The sequence below is a fragment of the Cydia strobilella genome, chromosome Z (genome assembly GCF_947568885.1).
Source record: "Cydia strobilella chromosome Z, ilCydStro3.1, whole genome shotgun sequence".
NCBI lineage: Eukaryota > Metazoa > Arthropoda > Insecta > Lepidoptera > Tortricidae > Cydia > Cydia strobilella.
Window position 1 is genome coordinate 19087205 of NC_086068.1, and position 20472 is coordinate 19107676.

Consider the following 20472-nt stretch of genomic DNA (forward strand, 5'->3'; position numbering starts at 1 on the left):
AACAATATAATTAAAATAAACCAAGATGACCGCTGAAATTCCCGAAATATTTCAACTAAAATAATACGACTATGTCAAGTTGTTACAGTTGACACCTACCTGTGAAATAACGAACATATATTTTATTTGGCTGGATTATATTATAGAACCACATAGGACCATTTGACATTTCCCTCAGTTCATCTTATGACAATACTGATAAAAACGAAAGAACTTGCGGATTGTTGTCTCACTCACTCATAGACAAAAAGTAATAGCGTGTTGTGAATACGATATCTTTTACAAAGCTTTTATTTTTGCCCGGCTTCTTTGCTTTAGTCATTATTCTGAGTCCCTTCCTTACTTATTGATCCTGATCTTTATAATATAGTCTGTCAAGGGACTGTCTCATTTCAAACATAGACAGAGATAATCATACTATCTTTGTCTTACACTAGTACTAGCAAGGATGAGTATAGTTTTTTGTTCTTATTTACTGACAAGATTTGCTTGACCAACTATATCTTAACTTACTTCATCTTGCGTAATAATATAAAAGTATAGTTTATTTTAGTTTTTATCACATTGTATTTATTTATTTTTTGTATACCTGACCCTTTTTTTTGTTATTCCAAATTCCGAATTTTCTTTATTCCTTTCCGCGTTATTTCCAAACCTCGGCAACACCGCCCTCAAGTCCATCAAGGAAAAAAAAAACTGCCATTGCCAACTGGCGTGGCTTCCTTCTCTTCATACGCCACGCTTCCGCCATTTTGTGTTTACTTGGGTTTAATTGTACGGGACGGGCGCACGTTGAGTGTCAGTAATGATTATTATTTAAAATTACAATTACTATGGAACTAATGGTGGACAAAAGAGGACGTTCAGTAAAGACGTGATATTTTTCATATTATGACGCGGGACGCGCAAGCACGAATATTAGCTAACGACTGGCGGCCAGCCCAATTTACATATCTGGTAAGTTTTGTGTTATATTTTTTCTCTTTGTATTTAATACTACCAAAAGAAATTCGGCACCGAGTCACGCTAGTGAGCTGTTTTAAAATGTTTTTGAGTCAGCTCGGCTTAGATGGGTAGTTCCGTACTCCCGGTACTCCTAAATACGTAGTCTATGTCATATATTATTTTTATTTTACCTGAAGCTGAAGCGCACAGCATGAACAGCTCCTTATAAAAAGACCCTGTTCATTTTGTAATTAGTAAGGTGCGAGAAACGGCGACAGCGTATTGTTACTGTCGTACTGTGCTACATGCGAAATGTCAGCCATTAGTGATAAAACTGATGAACTCGCTCCATTAAGTCTACAACTTCTTGTATTCAACTAAAAATCGTACTAATATCTTTTGTGCATACTGTACGCAAAGCGAACGTGATTTACGGCATTATAATATTATTTATCTACTCCAGCACTTCAATTGGTAAAAATAAACCAACATACTTGGTTATTACTTTCTACATGCTACCTACATTAGACCTCAAAACTTTGTGGGCAGATTACACTTGCATTTTTTACTGTTTGATGGGATTATATAATTTATCTACTAAAATCTGTCCATTGTAATCTATGTGATGTAGTATTTGTATTATTCCTATTTCATGTTTAACACTTTCACTACTATTACTAGTCCTACCCTAGATATAAAGTACGTCGGTAGGTGTTACAAATACCCTATATTATTGTTTCTGAATAAGTAAATGTTTGTTTGGATTTTTTCTCTTTTTCATAGAATTTTGTAATGGTAACTGGCAGGGCTTGGAACCGGTATTTTTTTTAAACCCCGAAATAGCCCAATATTTTGAATTTTTTAATCATGTATTTAGGAAACAATTTTGTGTTATTAAAACGTCCCATTAAAAATGAAATTATAAACAAAAGAACGAAAAAGAACGTAATAATACCGGTATTTTTGTATGGAGCAAATACCGGTTTCCGACCCCTGGTAACTGGTGATAACAAAAAAAAGAGAATTATTGAAGGTGGTGAAAAAATTATATGACAGGGTCTGAAATCAAACTTAAGTATAACTGCATAAAAAATACACTGTTTTTCTTACTAAAACTATTAATGCACATTTGAATATGGTCCATGATCAGCTGTTCGACGGAGTTTAGTCAAAATGTTCGCACAAGAACGTTGGACAGCAATCTTATCCATTTTGGGTATGCAAGATTTTATCCTCTTTATCAGCTGAGCACAATCTTCGGCTCTCCAATTATTCTTGTACACCAATGAACTCAAATACCTGAAGAAATCTTCAATTGGCCGACATTGAAGCAGATTTTTGCGGTATTTTGGTACAAATAGGATCTTTTTGGTGTCCAGAAAACTGACCGTTTTTTTGGCATAATTCCCCCAAACACCACCTACCCTAGTATGTGTTTTGGCTGGATACACCTTATCCAGCCAAAACACATACTTGCCATCCGAGTGATATTTCTAAATAAATGGCATTAATATTTTCTTCAAGCATTCGTTTTTGTATATGTTTTGATTCACGGCTAAACCACTGAAATACGGTTGGCTACAACTCGCCTACGGCTTGTGGCAAGATATCTCAGTACTTGTGAAGTAATGTCATACTTTCCGCACCAGCACTGAAATGTACTATTTTGAGTTCAACCTATAACTAGGGAATTTGTGTAGTCTTAAAAGTTCTCTTTAAAGACTTGTCTTCAATAGGAGATTTAGAGGTAAAAACTGACTATGCTATGGTATATGAAATGAAATGAAAATCTTTATGAAATAAAACTATGAAAACGGATTATATCGCGTATCAATTTAAAATACATCCTTCGGGATGTATGGGTTCGGGTTCGAAATGTCGGGATGTATTTTAAATTCAATATACGCGATATAATCCGTGAGTGAGTAATGAGTAACTATCGTGGTAACCGATGACAATATTATGAAAATCTTTATTTCAGGCAACTAGTGGCGTAGTGGCCCATAAACAGATACCTTAAAACTAGCTTAAGAGGCCTTATTCCTACAAACGAGCGTATTTTGCAAAATGCTTCCTTTTTCATTCAACATTACGACGTAACTATTAGTATTTATTCAAAAACTGTTAACATTCTTAAATAATCATTTCCTAAGCTAGCAGCTGAAATAGTTAAAGTTTTCATTTTCTCTTTTTAAAACTAAAATAAATTTCTTGGGAGTATTTTTTAAAATTTGCAGTGAGAAGTGTCGTTTCGGTTGCCAATTTTGCAGTAAACAAGAATCATTTGGTACATGAATGATAACAATTCAATTCACCATATCTTGTACGAAGGGCTGAAATGATTGAAAATCAGATTCATTTAAAAAAATTGATAAAATACCTTCCGAGTTTTCTTCATTTTTTCGGTGAAAACAGGGTCGCATTATATTTTTTTATGGCAAATTGTACTTATATTTTGCCCTCAAAATAATATTATAGCAAACTCTAACTTTATGTGAACCCATAAAAAAAAAACATAACTATAGGACCTATTTTCCCCTACACATAAATATTTTTAAAAGACGTATAAATCACGCTGCACCGACACTGCGCGCTCAGTCTCCGCCGAGAGCGCTTAGGGGACGGACCTGTGCTCGATCGTCAGGCGTTTGTTTTGTTCGTAACTAACGAGCTAGTTCCGAGAAGTGGTGTATACTGCGATTAGAAAATCTTGATCCTTAGGTGATCAATGTAATCATAGGTACATTTTATAGCACAAATATTAAATTTTTTCGCCTAGGTGATCGGGTCTGTTCAGGGTGCCCAGCCAAGATGCCAACCGTTTAGGTACCTATAGTTTATATTAAAACCAAATCTGTAGCTGGCCTCTGAATGGGTAGTAGAAACGGGTTCCGTATGTCTTTCCCTTTCCAGATGACCAAGGTGCCTAGCCAAGATGCCAACCGTTTAGGTACCTGGAATATAATTTACATTAAAACCAAATCTGTAGCTAGCCTGTAAAATGGGTCATAGAAACGCGTTCCTTGTGTATTTCGCTTTCTAGATGACCAGGGTGCCTGGCCAAGATGCCAACCGTTTAGGTACCTATAGTTTACACTAAAACCAAATCTGTAGCTGGCCTCTGAATGGGTAGTAGAAACGGGTTCCGTATGTCTTTCCCTTTCCAGATGACCAAGGTGCCTAGCCAAGATGCCAACCGTTTAGGTACCTATAGTCTACATTAAAACCAAGTCTGTAGCTGGCCTCTGAATGGGTAGTAGAAACGCGTTCCGTATGTCTTTCCCTTTCCAGATGGCCAGGGTGTCCAGCCAAGATGCCAACCGTTTACGCTCCGTAGCGAACGAAACGCAACTGTCTCTGTCGCACTAATATGGAAGAGTGTTAGAGAGAGATTACCCTATCGTTCGCTGCGGAACGAACGACTGGCATCGCTTGGCTAGGCACCCAGGTTTAGGTACCTATAGTTTACATTAAAACCAAATCTATAGCTGGCCACTGTAATGGGTAATAGAAACGCGTTCCGTATGTGTTTCGCTTTGCAGATGACCAGGGTGCCTAGCCAAGATACCAACGTTTACGCTCCGTAGCGGACGAAACGCAACCGTCTCTGTCGCACTAATATGGAAGAGTGATAGAGAGAGATTACCCTATCGTTCGCTGCGGAACGAACGACTGGCATCTTGGCCAGGCACCCAGGTTTAGGTACCTATTATAGTTCACGTTAAAACCAAATCTATAGCTGGCCACTGTAATGGGTAATAGAAACGCGTTCCGTATGTGTTTCGTTTTGCAGATGACCAGGGTGCCTAGCCAAGATGCCAACCGTTTACGCTCCGTAGCGAACGAATCGCAACCGTCTCTGTCGCACTAATATGGAAGAGTGATAGAGAGAGATTACCCTATCGTTCGCCACGGAACGAACGACTGGCATCTTGGCTAGGTACTCTGATTATCTGGAAAGCAAAACACATACGGAACGCGTTTCTATTACCCATTTCAGTGGCCAGCTACAGATTTGGTTTTAAGTGGTTTTAACGTAAACTGTAGGTACTAAACCCGAGTGCCTAGCCAAGATTCCAGTCGTTCGTTCCGAAGCGAACAATAGCGTAATCTCTCTCTATCACTCTTCAATATTAGTGCGACAGAGACAGTTACGTTTCGTTTGCTACGGAGCGTAAACGGTTGGCATCTTGGCTAGGCAGGGTGTCATTTGGAAAGCGAAAGACATACGGATCGAGTTTCTATTACCCATTTCAGAGGCCAGCTGCAGAATTGGTTTTATTGTAAACTATAAGTACCTAAACGGTTGGCATCTTGGCCAGGCACCCTGGTCATCTAGAAAGCGAAATACACAAGGAACGCGTTTCTATGACCCATTTTACAGGCTAGCTACAGATTTGGTTTTAATGTAAATTATATTCCAGGTACCTAAACGGTTGGCATCTTGGCTAGGCACCTTGGTCATCTGGAAAGGGAAAGACATACGGAACCCGTTTCTACTACCCATTCAGAGGCCAGCTACAGATTTGGTTTTAGTATGTATATTTTATTAACATAATAAACTGAAATTACTACTACCATGCATATAAAATAAAATAAAAGAGTGGCTATAACAATAAAAATAATGTTACTTGCTATTGAAATCGACAACGATCAAGATTATTCTTCTCTGCGTTCAAAACGCGTTATAGTTGCCGGCGCTCGCGTACCGCGCGTCAACGCCATCTATTGAGTGTTATTTCGTGAAATCGATGAACGCTCCAGGGAATAAGGCCTCATAAATATTATAAAAATATATTACATGATATACTAGGTGGTAAATGATATAGGTGGGTGGCATATTAGCATATTACCTTTTGCCTGGTAAAGAATTCAATTACACTAAATTGAATGGCAGTTCATTACTCAGACAGGCAATGGGATTACCGTATCCCACTTTTTTTCTGGTCTACTCCTGTAGACAACTTATCCGACTTTTGTAAGTACATTTTGGACAAGACTTTCAACGTTAATAATTTTCCATTTTTCTGCCATGTACCCATTACATTAGTGGAATTTGAAAAATCTTTTATTCAATTTAACCGGATTTTTTCAAAAAGGCAAGGAATTTTTACACCCGAAAATATGGGAAAAAATTGGCAGTCTAACTGCCTGGCCACGACATGACGACATTGCGCGACCTGCGGCAGCGGCGGCGGCGAGCGAAAAGCGAATGTTACAAAATAAGGTGAAAGAAGAAAGAGGCCACGACCCGCCGCTGCCAGCGGCGACTCGCGCGAATTTACTCGAGCGACCGGCGGCGACGGGGAGCGGCGCGGCGGGCGGTGAAAACAAACACGGGCGCGAGGAACGCGGCCACGACTCACAGCGGCGCGAGCGGCGCGGCGGTACAGATCGGGCGGTGAATCGTAGAACAATTTTTTTATAATATTCGCGCGCGATAATGGACACGGGAGTGTTTATCACGGAAATATTTAATAGGCCTGCAATTTGGATGTCGAAATTACCTACACATAAGTTGCGGCACGTAATTAAAAGGTTGTGGGAAGAAATAAAATAAAATTTTCCTGCTTCTACACTTTCTACTATACTCGTAAAATTTTGCGGGATGCTTTCTATATTCTTCGTACAACACTAAATTCGCCTAACGTATAACGGCGTCTATTAAGTTCGTGCACACCTTCTCTTATATTTAAAATATCTCTCATGAAATATGATCTGTTGTCGAGGCACTGAAGAGCCACTTTTGACAAGCCCATTTTTAAACACTTGAGTACGTCCCATTCGCTCGATGCCGCCAACGCTACTGCGAAGTCGTGGCATGCTCGCCGCGCCGCTCTACCTTGCCGCGCCGCCCGCCGCACCGCTCGCCGCCTAAGACCAATGTCGTGGCCAGGCCGTTAGTACTTCAAGAATTATGTTAGAGAACTATTAGAGATGCAACGGATAGTTGTTTGGCCGGCGGTTAGGCCGAATATCCGGTATCCGGCCGCCGAATATTCGGCCAGCGGAACATTTTGAGTATTTCAGGTGCGCGGTGCGCGTCGTGCAGGTTTTGACCCGTTTCGTAGTGAACGTTCGCGCGGACTCATTTCTAGGTTCGGAACAAGTTTTATCATGTTTAACATTTAATTTGTAAAAATCTATTAGGATAACGCGGGTCGCGTTCCATACCTCAAAAGCAAAAGTAGAACCCTTATAGAATCACGTGTGGCTGTCTGTCAGTCCGTCTGTTACAACCGATTTGCTCCGAAACTACTGGACCGTTTGAATTGCAATTTGGCACAAATAAATACGAGTACTTTCAAGAATTTTCATGACCACATTATTAAATTGCAAAATCGATGCCATTTTCGTAATTAACGTCCCAAAAACCATGTTTAGACATTTCAACCCCATTGCACCCCAACAGGGGAGATGGTTTTCCGCCACGTTGGATTTTAAACCATAGAAACAATAAACAATACCCTTTGAAAGTCGGTTAAAATTTAAGTTTTGTGCGCCTGGGCTACAAAGGCGAATGAATTGACGCCTCATTTATCAAAATCAGTTCAGTAGTTGCATGTAAACAGTACATCACACGTAGACAGCAAATGCTGCCTATTTCTATTGTCTGGGAAAAAACACTGACTTCTGTAACACAGGTTTTTTACCTAGCTCAGAACTCATAGGGATACTTCAACACCTATTTTGTACTTGCTTCTGTCAATAATTTTTTTTTTAATTTTTTTTTTCAAATTCAATTTATAAATTATTATTCCACTCCAAAATATCGTTTTCATGCATTTTATGTAATGTTCTTTCATTTAATACCCGATAATTAGGACTATTCTTTGCATAATATGAGCGCATTAAGGTAAAATTGTTGGCGCGCTTTAGTTTTTTTTGTACAACTTCCACAGTTTTTATCAGAAATTAAAAATTTAAGCTGTGACGTATAGTTGGATAACTGGTTCCTTTTATATTAGACGCAACATTGTTATAACGTTTTTAAATAAATAAAATAAAATTCATTTATTTCGGACAATTCGGAATCCATATACAATTTAACATATCAAATATTAAAATTAAAATTAAAATTAAAAATTAAAATTAAAATACAATCAACTTTAAAAAAAATATATTTAGATACAAAATTCAAAATTAGAGTTAAAATTATAGTATTGTTTAAATATAAGATTACAATTAAAATAGAATTAAAATAAATAATTTTTTTTTTTAAATTGATTGGATAAAATGAACCAATTAAATTAAATTAAATTAAATTACACATCATTAAATTAAATTAAATTCAATTATATTAAATTAAATTTATAAATGAGGCTAACGTGCATGGCGGACCAGTGCTTCAGAAGGCCACTGTCCCACCTGCTAGCCACGACGGCCAGGAGGCTGTGGCGGCTGTCACGCACCCTACCGAGCATCGCGGCGCAACGCTTGCGGAGCGTGGCGTGGAAACCGTCAACGCTCGCGTCCGCAAACATTCCGGACGCGCTGCAGTATCGCGGCAGCCGCAACAGCACCCTGAAAGCGTCGTTGTACTGTACCCGCAGAGCATTAAGCGATCGTTGTGTATGGTCCATAGGCTGCAGGTATACAGCGATGTACAGTACGCTCTGAACAGAGTTATTTTTATTTGGGCTGTACAACAGTGAAACCTGCGCGCTATCATATTAGCTCTCATCGCTAATGCTCTGCGTTCCCTTTCGATGTCTGCGTCGTCTCGCAGATCTTCGGTTATCAAATGCCCTAGGTATTTGAAGGTCGTCACCCTCTTCAGTACCTGACCATTCAAGTGAATGGGAGGTACATACTCTGGGCACTTGTTTCCCGCTTTAAACACCATGTACTCACTTTTGAGTGCGTTATATTTTAAATTGTGATGGCGAGCGTACGATTCGCAAATGTCCAAAAGGTGTGGCGGAACTCTCTGAGCATGCTGTGGTTAAATAACAAAGCGCTATTTAGGCATATTAACATATATATTGAATAACGTGTATCACAATGTAAACATTAGGATCGAGTGACATAACGGTGTCAAGCAGTCAAAAATCAGAACACAGGCGAAATATAACTTCAAATAATATTATCATAGACTTACATCATTGTAAGCCAGTACCAAACTAGTTCATATATAACAAATAAGTATATACACATTACAGTAGATTCTAAATCTAACAAAAGGATCCTCAATCCGCCCACCGATGGGCTCAGCAACACCATATCATCAGCGTAACTTATATTATTAAAAAAGACCCTGTTAATATGGCATCCGACATGCGTGTTGCTGAGCTCACCGATTAAGTCGTTTACATAAAGATTAAATAATTTTGGAGAGGTAAGCCCCCCCTGCCTCACACCGCACTGCAGTCCATATTCGTCCGAGAATACATCGCCCCAGCGGACGCTATTTTTCTGGCCCCCATACCAGTACCTAAATATGCGTGTAAACGTGCTTTGGAAACTCTATCCTGTCCAGCTTTTTCCATAATAAGTCATAATTTACGAGGTCAAAAGCCTTCGAGAGATCCAAAAAGCACGCATAAATAGGAGTTTTTCTGCGGGTATAGTACTCGACAGCCTGCTTTAGACAAGCTATTGCGCTCTCGGTTGACAGACCAGCACGGAAGCCGAACTGCGCGTCATGTATTTGCAAGCACTTGTCCAGTTGCAAATTGAGCATGCTGTCAAGCACCCTAGCCACAATGGTTGCCAGAGAAATAGGTCTGTAGTTCGTCTTGTCAGATATATCACCTGTTTTATTTTTAACGATCGGAACCACTAGTGTTTTGATCATACTCTCGGGCAAATACGAATGACTAATGCAGAGGTTAAAGAGCATTGCCAATAATCTAGGCAAGTGACACCCGCAAACTGCAAATGCTCGACGCTTAAGCGGTCATGACCGGGAGATTTACCTCTCTTCATACTCCTTAGTACTTTAGCAACATATTTGGCACTAAAACGAACTTGAAGATCACTTCCGCTTTGAGCGTCAAGCACCCGCAGGTCCCCGTCCCCACCGAGAGTCGACTTCACACTAAAATGCTCCTTAAACATGTTTGCCACCTCCTTCGGATTTGAGGTGCCGTCAACACAGACAGAGAGTCCTGGCCTTGCCTCCATCCGCTTGGTGAGCTTCCAAAAACTACGAAAGTCATTTTTACCGTGATGCACAGCGAGCAAATCCATTTTTATTTGTTCCTGGTGGTTTTGTACCCATCTAAGTCTAGATTTAATTATTTTACGACTGGAACACATCGCAGCAAAAATATGACCTGACCTTGGTCTGCCACACGCGACCCAGTTCTGGAAGCAAAGCCTGGCCTCCCTGTGGGCCTCGCTAACATGCTTGTTCCACCCTATGACCCTACCCGACCCAGATTTGGTTGAGACCTCTTTACTATGTATAGATGCCTCACAAAGTGCGGTAATTATTTTGTGATACAGATTATCTAGAATCTTGTGATGGTCTAGGTCGTTACAGCAGGTATCACAACAGGCTCTAAGGTCGGCAGGAAAGTCGATTTGACTTAACAAAGTATTACATTTATTAGTGTAACTTTCAGTTTCGATAGGCGTACGCTCGCCCCAAACCGTTTGTTTACCTTCTGAATTAAGAGAAATATTACACAGCTTAGGCTTTACTATGCTAGTGTTACACTGCACTATTAAAGGGTAATGGTCAGAACAGAACACGCTGTGATTGATAGAAATATCAATAATCGTTTGAAAACCGGCTTTTGTTGTTACGCAGTGGTCTAACCAACGCTCACACCCATGCGCTTCACTTAGATACATAAATGAGTCGGATTTAGTTTTTAGTTGAGCTATAAAATATAGGTATATACGCGAACTTTTCTCAAAAAAGTGGTTTTTCTTTGTTTGTAGCTCCTAAAATATACATTGTTTTTATAAATAATGTATTAACGAATCATAATATATTTAATAACCTTTCGTTTGATATAGCACACGTGTATGTATGACTCATGGTATAGTTATAATTTAGATTTTGCAAATTTCGGCAGCGGTCACATGTATGACGCCATTATTTGTTACTCAGGCAGTATAGAGATTGTCTCCCAGCAGTTTTATGAAACTTTTTATATTGCTAATAACATACTAGAAGCTTATGCGGATTATCCTGAAAATGACCAATTTCGATTTTTTAAACTAATGCATTTGTTCTAGCAAATACCTACATTTTGATGCATAATTTTCACATTTTTGGTCTGATTTTGATTATTTTGATATCATTGTATGGCTTAAGACATCAGCTTTAATTTTGTAGTACATTGCTTTAACGTCCGACTTTTGGTTTGGTTGAAAAATCCAAATAATCGAAGTTTTTTTTTCATCATTTTTATTTATTTTTAAATTTCTCTTAAACTATTGTATATTTTATTGGCTTTCGTTTAATACCCCACACGTGTATGTGCAATGTATAGTTTGGGCGCAAAATGCAATATTCGCAACGAGGCGGGAGTCATTTTGATGACGTCATTCCGCTGAAGTAGATGGTCGGCGCCGCTGTCTCCTGGCAGTTTTGGAGACCCAGTACCATGCCCAACAATATACTAAAATTTGGTAGCGCTTTCCGGATCTGAAGTATATTCCCATAAGGCAGTGCACTATTAGAGCAGTTTAAAGTCAACTGTAGATTGTGAAATTTTTGAACGTTTTCTAATAATTTGTTAGACGAAGTAGTGAAAATGTTACAGTATGTTATATATTTGTGTTCTACTCACAAAGCCCTTTCATTTGATACCCCACATGCTATGATAAAAAAAAAAGTAAAAAACTTTGTACTGCCGGCTTTTTGACGTCACAGCAACTACCCCCACCACTTTCGCGCTTGTCATCTCATATATTTGTGTTCAGGACATCACACTGAATGCACTGATACCAAATATGTCCATATTAGCGACGACATGAGCGAAAATCGATTTCCAGAAGACTTCTAGACCAAAAACCACCGTACTATTAAGGTAAAGAATTAAATAGTGCAATTGTAATTTTTTAGTTGCCTCATGCTGCCTCGGCAACACCCTTCAACGTCAGCTTTGGGACCATTAAAACCTCCGTCCTCTTCTGATTCTGGATGTGGAAATACTCATCACACCGAACAAATCTGCCGTGAGTACATCAGGGGCAATTGCACCAAATATGGACAGTGCAAATATCGCCATGAGCTCGATACAAATATAATGAAAGAGATCTTACAGTTTTGCCACGACTATCAAAATCGAAACGGCTGTACACGTAAAAATTGTAAATTTATTCACGCCAGCAAAGAAGAGCAAAATACGTTTCTTGCAACGGGGCAAATACCTCGCGTGCTAGCTAAGAAACACGCCGCCTCGGCCGCTGCCGCTTCCAACATGCAATCGAATGCAGCTAATGCGGAGACGATTCCACAAATAGCTATGTTTATCAGCGAATCTTACATGTCGCAACCGCCGCCCGGTCCCTGGCCGCCGCTGCCACCTCCGCAAGCCGTGCTGCCGCCGGTGGCGACCGCGCCGCCGCCGCCGCCGCCGTCATCGCCGCCTCGGCACGCCGCAGGCCCATCAGTCCAATCAGCCCAACAGCTCCCTCCGCCGTCCGCTCCCGCGCCTGGCGTTTCTCAACTTCGCCCGGTAGCCACAGCATACTCTGGTAAGTTTCCTAGTTCGTCGCTTAAAAGAATAGTGGACTACCGCTTCTCCATACATTACATACGTAGTCCCCATTTTCCTCTGTAGATATTGACAGGAAAATATTGAAAGAAAGAATATTTACGTACAGGCTATATTGTATTTGTCTATGTTACTTTTCTAAGATTTAGTTTGTTGGTATAAAAACTAGCCAAGACAAATTCTGAACTATAATTACATTCCAAGTGAACTAAAACTTGGCTTGGCAGTCTTGGACCCATATATAAAATAGATCTCAATTCTTTTGCTGGCGAAGTCTACAACGACGCATATTCTTTAATTTGAACTTTGCTCTCATTTCACATTAATGTTTTTGATGGGATATCATTATAGTACTATGCCTTATGGGAAACGGTCGAAGAGATAGTTCGGATCCGGAAACCGCTACCAAATTTTAGTATGCTGTTGGGCATGGTACTGGGTCTCCAAAACTGCCGGGAGACAGCGGCGCCGGCCATCTACTTCAGCGGAATGACGTCATCAAAATGACTCCCGCCTCGTTGCGAATATTGCATTTTGCACCCAAACTATGCATTGCACATACACGTGTGGGGTATTAAACGAAAGCCAATAAAATATACAATAGTTTAAGAGAAATTTAAAAATAAATAAAAATGATGAAAAAATTTTTTCGATTATTTGGGTTTTTCAACCAAACCAAAAGTCGGACGTTAAAGCAATGTACTACAAAATTAAAGCTGATGTCTCAAGCCATACAATGATATCAAAATAATCAAAATCAGACCAAAAATGTGAAAATTATGCATCAAAATGTAGGTATTTGCTAGGACAAATGCATTAAAGTTTAAAAAATCGAAATTGGTTATTTTCAGGATAATTCGCATAAGCTTTTAGTATGTTATTAGCAATATAAAAAGGATCATAAAACTGCTGAGAGACAATCTCTATAGTGCCTGAGTGACAAATAATGGCGTCATACATGTGACCGCTGCCGAAATTTGCAAAATCTAAATTATAACTATACCATGAGTCACACATACACGTGTGCTATATCAAACGAAAGGTTATTAAATATATTAGGATTCGTTAATACATTATTTATAAAAAACAATGTATTCAATATGTTAACAATTCTCTGGAATATGACCAATTTGGATTTTTTTAACTTAAGGCATTTGTATGGGCGAATACCTACATTTTGATGGATAATTTCCACAATTTTAATCAGATATAAATTTTTTTTGATATTAATGTAAGGCTTGAGACGTCATCTTTAATATTGTAGCCCATTGCTGTAACGTCCGACTTTTTGTTTTGTTGTAAAACCCAAATAATCGTATTATTTTTTCCACCATTCTGATTTCTTTGTAATTTGCACTAAATATTGCTGTATAATTTGGGACACGGTGTATAAATAAAATATAGAACATTTAATTGGCTTTCATTTAATACCCCACACGTGTATGTGCAACGCATAGTTTGGGTGCAATATGCAATATTCGCAACGAGGCGGGAGTCATTTTGATGACGTCATTCCGCTGAAGTAGATGGCCAGCGCCGCTGTCTCCCGGCAGTTTTGGAGACCGAATAACATGCCCAACAACATAGTAAAAGTTGGTAGCGGTTTCCGGATCTGAACTATATTCCCATAAGGCAGTGCACTATTATTTTTGTACAGAAATTATTAGTATTCATAATAATTGATTTCAAAACCAAAAATTATTTTTGCTATTACAAATTCGATAGGCGCTTTGTGTGAAGATGAAAATGTTTTCTTGTAAAATATTAAGAATCGTAAAAAAAAAAATTCTTTATCTTAGGTTCGTAAACACACAATTATCCAGCTGGGTGCCAAATTTCAACTTGCTAGGTCATCTGGAAGTGGGTTAGGTTTTTGTTCTTAGGTCAATCAGTCAGTGAGAAAAATTTAAAGGGATATCTTAAATCTTAATAACCGATTGAGTTATATTCATAAAATTTGGGTTTCTAGTTAGCCTTAAGGGGTTTAATAATTTAATAAATGAACCAAAATTCATGTTTATGTTTAATAAATAGATTTTGACCTACGTAGGGGTCAAAAGCGGCTTCAAATGTTTCGTGTAATATGACACACGACAGCTGCGACACCAGTTCTCTTCTTTTGAACTTGGCTAGACACGCTACCGGGTGTCTAGGTACATCAAATTGCGAAAAAAAACCGGCCAATTGCGAGTCGGACTCGCGCACGAAGGTTTCCGTACCATTACGCAAAAATCGACAAAAAATCACGTCACGTATGGGAGCCCCACTTGAATATTTATTTTATTCTGTTTTTAGTATTTGTTGTTATAGCGGCAACAGAAATACATCATCTGTGAAAATGTCAACTGTCTAGCTATCACGGTTCATGAGATACAGCTTGGTGACAGGTGGACAGACCCATTGGGTTCGGAACCCTAAAAACTGAAATGTTAATATCCACAGAGGAAAATAGAGACTGTTTGTTTGGAGAAGCGCCTGTAAGAGGTGGTCCACTTTCCTCTTAATTATTGTTTATTAAGTATTCCCTGCAAAACGGGCTATCCCCACTAAGTTGTTACCAGTAGTAACAACTGAGATTTGATTCTAACTTGTCTCCAGTGGTAAGAACTGAGAATAAAAATCCCCACTAGTTACCACCAAAGTGAGTTGGTAAATTAATATTTGTGGCTTTCCATAGAAATGGGTCCTTATGCACATGTAAATCATTTTTGTTATATTTGAGCAAATTAACGTTTATTCCTTGTATGTTATTGTGTATTTTTTTGTGTTAGCCTAAGTATTTTAATGTATAATTTCCAATGCGATGTAAATATTGCTTGTGAATGAAATAAATGAAATGAAATGAAATGACGCACCAATTCGCTTCGGTGGTAACTAGTGGTAATAACCTTGTAAAACTGTATAAACTTATGAAGAATTCTCCATGATGGAGCATTTGCATGTAATAATAATTGAGAATAATCTTATACCTTTAAACGAGCAATTCTTGTATGTATCTATCTATATATATTTATATATTTCGGGGATCTCAGAAATGGGTCTAACGATTTCGATGAAATTTGCTATATTGGTGTTTTCGGGTGCGAAAAATCTATCTAGCTAGGTCTTATCTCTGAGAAAACGCGCATTTTTGAATTTTTTTATGTTTTCCGAGCGAAGCTCGGTCTCCCAGATGTTAGTAGTTTATGTGACTGCTACATAATGAAAGGCATTAAAATTAAAACTCGAGTGTGGGCTTATGAAATGAACAAAGTGAGTTTCATAATAGAATCACACGAGTGTTTTAATGCCTAATTATGTACAATTACATACACTGCTTTATCTACACACATATTATAAACTTTCTATGATATATTCACTAACCTCATATTACAGCCGACATTGTGGCATAGTTGCTTTCTGGCGGAATTCACGGATGGTGGCGTCTCCGAAATATGTTTATCGCACATTTTACACGAAACTTTTGCTATAAAACACTTATACTTTAAAAACAACAAAACAAATTATTTTTTTACTTACAAACTAATTTAAAGATAAACTGTACGTCAAATGGCGGCAAAAAAACTTTTTTCACGCATATCACGCATCCGTAGTTTTTATTATTCATAGAGACAAACTACGAGGGTTGATCCGTATGCACCACCCCTAACCCTCTTACAATGAAACTACATTCAAGATTTATTTTTTTATTTTTCTACATAGTCTCCCTCAACACTATGGTTGGAGAGCCAGCAGTAAAGTTTCGAACCAACGTGATACCGCGATGAGATGAACAATGGTTTCCCATAAAAGTGATGCTAAGTCCGAATTTGATAGTCTGCCACGGCGGAACTTGCCGAAAGTACGAAAAAGGAGGGGTCATTTAACCCATCTGATACTGCAATAATAGCTATGGCATCAGTTAGAAATTTACTGGTAGATACAGAAAAGCGAAATCTGCCAGTATGATTCCTGCCGGAAGTGCTTGGCATACGCTCTCAAAGGTGACCATCGGGACCCCTAAATTAACCCATCTGATACCAGCATGAAACCAATTCCAGTCGGTAGATATGAACCTTCTCTTCAGGAATATATAAGTCTGCCAGGGCGTTTTCTGCCGAAACACCTTGACATACGAGATTATGTAAGCAACATCCGTGGAACCCGTATTTTGGAATTATACAGATTACAGACATTTTAATTATTGCAGGCTTATGATTTATTACCTAATGCTTATATTTGTATATTTTTATGTCATTAGTAACATATATTTCAAATTTATTAATATACACAATATAATTTGGGCATTAATTTAATACCTGCTTACGGCTTTAGGTACTTCTTTGTTTGCCTTATAAAGGTGCTAACAAATTAGCTACCGATATCTTTACAGTTGATAGTACTCGGCTCCTAAAGTATATGTAAGTATGAAACATAGGTTTTGTGATGTTATTTTGAGAAAATTGGAAAACAAGTTTGCGCTTTGTAAAAAAACTCTGTTAATGAGATAATTAAATGAGACCTCATTGAACAGATTCTAAAACCTCTTTTAAATATAAAACTTAACTGGCAACTTCACGTTGATAAATCAAATGACACGTTGACAATGACATACAAACAAGCAGTTAAATACATGATGATTATTTTTTAGATAGAATTATAGTTTATTTATTTAGTTCGGTAAATAAAATAAAAATTATGAGAAATTTTCTTAATATCTATTAAAAGTTAATTGTTCTAGTGTAAAGTACCATCTCGTAAAATTTCTGTAGCTAATTTGTTAGCACCTTATATATAAATAATAAAATAATATCAACTTGATCTTCCGCACTTAAACTCTCGACACCAACGTTTCACTATGTAATAGGATACTGCACACTCCCCTACAGTTGCCACAATATCTTGATGGATTTGAGTTGGTGTAAAATATTTTTTTTGTAGATATTTTATTAATTTATTTATAAATAAATTAAAATCCATTTTCATACAAAAAAACCACAACTCAACAATTACAGTAAGCTGTAGCTCAATAATAGTTCGATATTTAAAAATGTTTTTTTTTTTAATAACCTCTAAATTAGTTTTGAATGATTCACGGTTAGTTTCACTAGACTTATATTGACCGGGATATAGACCGTCTTCAGTCACCCGTGAACATGATGCATGTAACTGCGTCGAAATATCGGGAGCTCACAATTAACCTCTAAATGTCTATAAACCTACAGCAAAAATGGTTTTAATAACCAAGTGACAGCAAAGAGGTCAGGGGTGGTGCATACGGATCAACCCTCGTAGAGTCGGGTCGGGGTAGATTGCCATATCGTTTGATACCAACTAACATGTAAGATTTTCAGATTTGTACATTTCGAAAAAAACGTCATCTCGACTGATATTAGAATAGGGGTCAAATCAAATTGCTTTTTTTTTACAGAGATGTTCTAAATTTGAATGTCATTACCAAATCGATTTTGATATAATAATGATTTTCACAGACAGGAAATTTGCTGTAACAATACAGTTTATAGTTGGTCAAGCAAATCTTGTCAGAAGAAAAAGGCGGCAAATTTAAAAATGTAGGCCCGAAGGGACATCGTCCCATAGAAAATTTGAATTTCGCGCCTTTTACTGACAAAATTTGCTTGACCAACTCACAATCTTAATGTTGGTCATAATTGACGGATTTGAAGGAAACATAGAGGGTTTATGATATGTGTGTAGATAAAAATGCTGCTTTATCGACATATGTTATGTATATATATTTAAGCTGACATCCTGGAACCTATAGTGAAATTGGGCCTTTTAAGAATGCTGAATGTTTTATTTTTATTTTCAGCTATGCCACAAACATTATTCTCAATAAACCAGCCGGCGGTTGTGGTACCGGAAAAGTAAGTTTAATTAACTTCTAGAAAGTTATTTTAATAGTATTTAATTCAAGTGCAAGGTGTTTTAGTCCTTATACTGCGAACTGAATGTGCAGGTTCTACTGTTACGGTCCTACTAACGTTCACGCCGAAAATCACGATTACATCAGTCCCATGGAAACGTCCACATAATATATTAACAGTCATTTTTGTACCAACAATAAAATAAAAAAAAGTGTATTCAAATGCGTGTATTATGTGTATTTATGTATACACCAACACCGAAAACGCAAAACAAACTGGCTGTTTCATACATTTGGGCTAGTCCTTTTTTCTATGGGAGGGTAAATTTTTTTTTCGCGATTTCGTGCTTCATCCCATAGTAAAAATTGCTCAGTATAATCCCAAAACCTCCCTGGCAACGGGAATGCACTTATTTTTTAGCCACCCTGTATATGTTTGTATTTACCAAAATATTAATGAAAGGTCTTAACTACAGTCAAACTGAAATGCTGCTGAAGGTCGTCACCTAATCACTTACGTATGCTAACAATCTCTGTAGCCTTAATACATGCGCAACCCAACACACACTCACACACATACACACACACACACACACATACACACACACACAGAGACAAAGTTTTTCTTTAATTTTCTTTCTTTAAATTACTTAATTTCTTTAATTATTACTTCTATTAATGTCACCTAGTTTTTTACTTAACCTTTGGTTGTTTAATGCGAACCCGGCTACCACGTGACAGGCATTGCCTAGTGTGGGGCCACTGGATATTGTCGAATATTATTAAGGTTTTTTCTTTTAAATAAATATATTCTTATTCTTCTTATTCTTATTCTTATTCTTATTATTGACAAACTAATGAAAATTGAAAAGATTATATTAATGATAATGTCAGTCATGGATAATTAGGATAAAAAAAATATTACAAGTCATGTTGTGCTAACGGTACTTTTCGAATCTCATTCTAATTTCGGTCGATTAATAATAATTGACGAAATCGATTACCTATGTATATACCTAGTTGGTTACTTAATTCTGTTACCAGTTTTCACTTAATAAAAGGAAATAGGTAGCGATTTTTAATTATTCATTTATGTATACAATTGTAAAGCTTACGCCGTTGTATGGGAACCTTGCACTTTGATGCTTCGAGATAACTTTTGAGTAGTTGAAAATACGAAATAAAAACACTGAAAACTTAATAGTTTCACATTTAATTACTATTTACACAGTGTTTTTCAATCTCACGTTTAAATTCTGTTTTAGTTCTAACAAATATTCTATAAGTTTGTTTTTCATAAAAGAAATTACTGTAGTCATCTTTTTTTTCTTCATATAATTTGCTTAAATTACTTATTTTACAAACAAATATCCATTAACTAATATATCTTTTTAATATTTTGTGTTCTACATACATTGCATCGATAAATGATGTAAGTCGATAAATGAGAACTCCATATTACAGTTCAAAAATGCCACAATAATTCCGGTCTCAGCTGATGAGTGATGACCTTTATTAAGACGAAAGTGGAGGATCCGCGCGAAATTGTCTTTTCATACAAACGTAGTCCTCATTTTCCTCTCTGGATATTAACAGTGTTGAAAATAGTATCTTGGACCAAAACGACCAAATCTACAATCTACTTTTAACTCTCCATCAACCCCCCGAAATTTAAAAAAAATCTGTAGAGGCTTTCCTGCTCTCTGGAAAATTAAACTTTATATAACCTTTTTTTCTTTGTATCATCTAATCTTTCGATTCCAATAGGTATGTACGACGCTCGAGTGTGTAGTTAACACATTTAGCATAGCCGGCTCCCCATCTATTAGGTGAAAATAGCGCATTAATTTTCTCGCTTAGATTTGATGGTGATCATTAATTATATTTGGAGTTTGAATACAATTTGAAGTGCAGTCGTGACTAAAACAGCTAGAACTAGTGTAATTTAAGACTTTATTTTTTGGTGTGTATGTTAAGTATATT

At 37.5% G+C, this 20472-nt stretch overlaps 1 protein-coding gene across 2 annotated transcripts in view; it reads left to right on the forward strand.

The window, feature by feature from the left end:
- The first annotated feature begins 738 nt into the window (after window positions 1-738).
- The window catches only part of LOC134754262 (atrophin-1-like), a 76710-nt gene continuing 56976 nt past the window's right edge, over window positions 739-20472 (forward strand). Inside the window, exons 1-3 of one of the 2 annotated variants that reach the window (XM_063690475.1) lie at window positions 739-957; window positions 11969-12603; window positions 18436-18490. In XM_063690475.1, coding sequence (XP_063546545.1) covers window positions 11976-12603; window positions 18436-18490 — 683 coding nt within the window. In that variant the 5' untranslated portion in view covers window positions 739-957; window positions 11969-11975. The remainder of the gene's footprint in view (window positions 958-11968; window positions 12604-18435; window positions 18491-20472) is intronic. The other variant, XM_063690476.1, reaches the window with a different exon arrangement.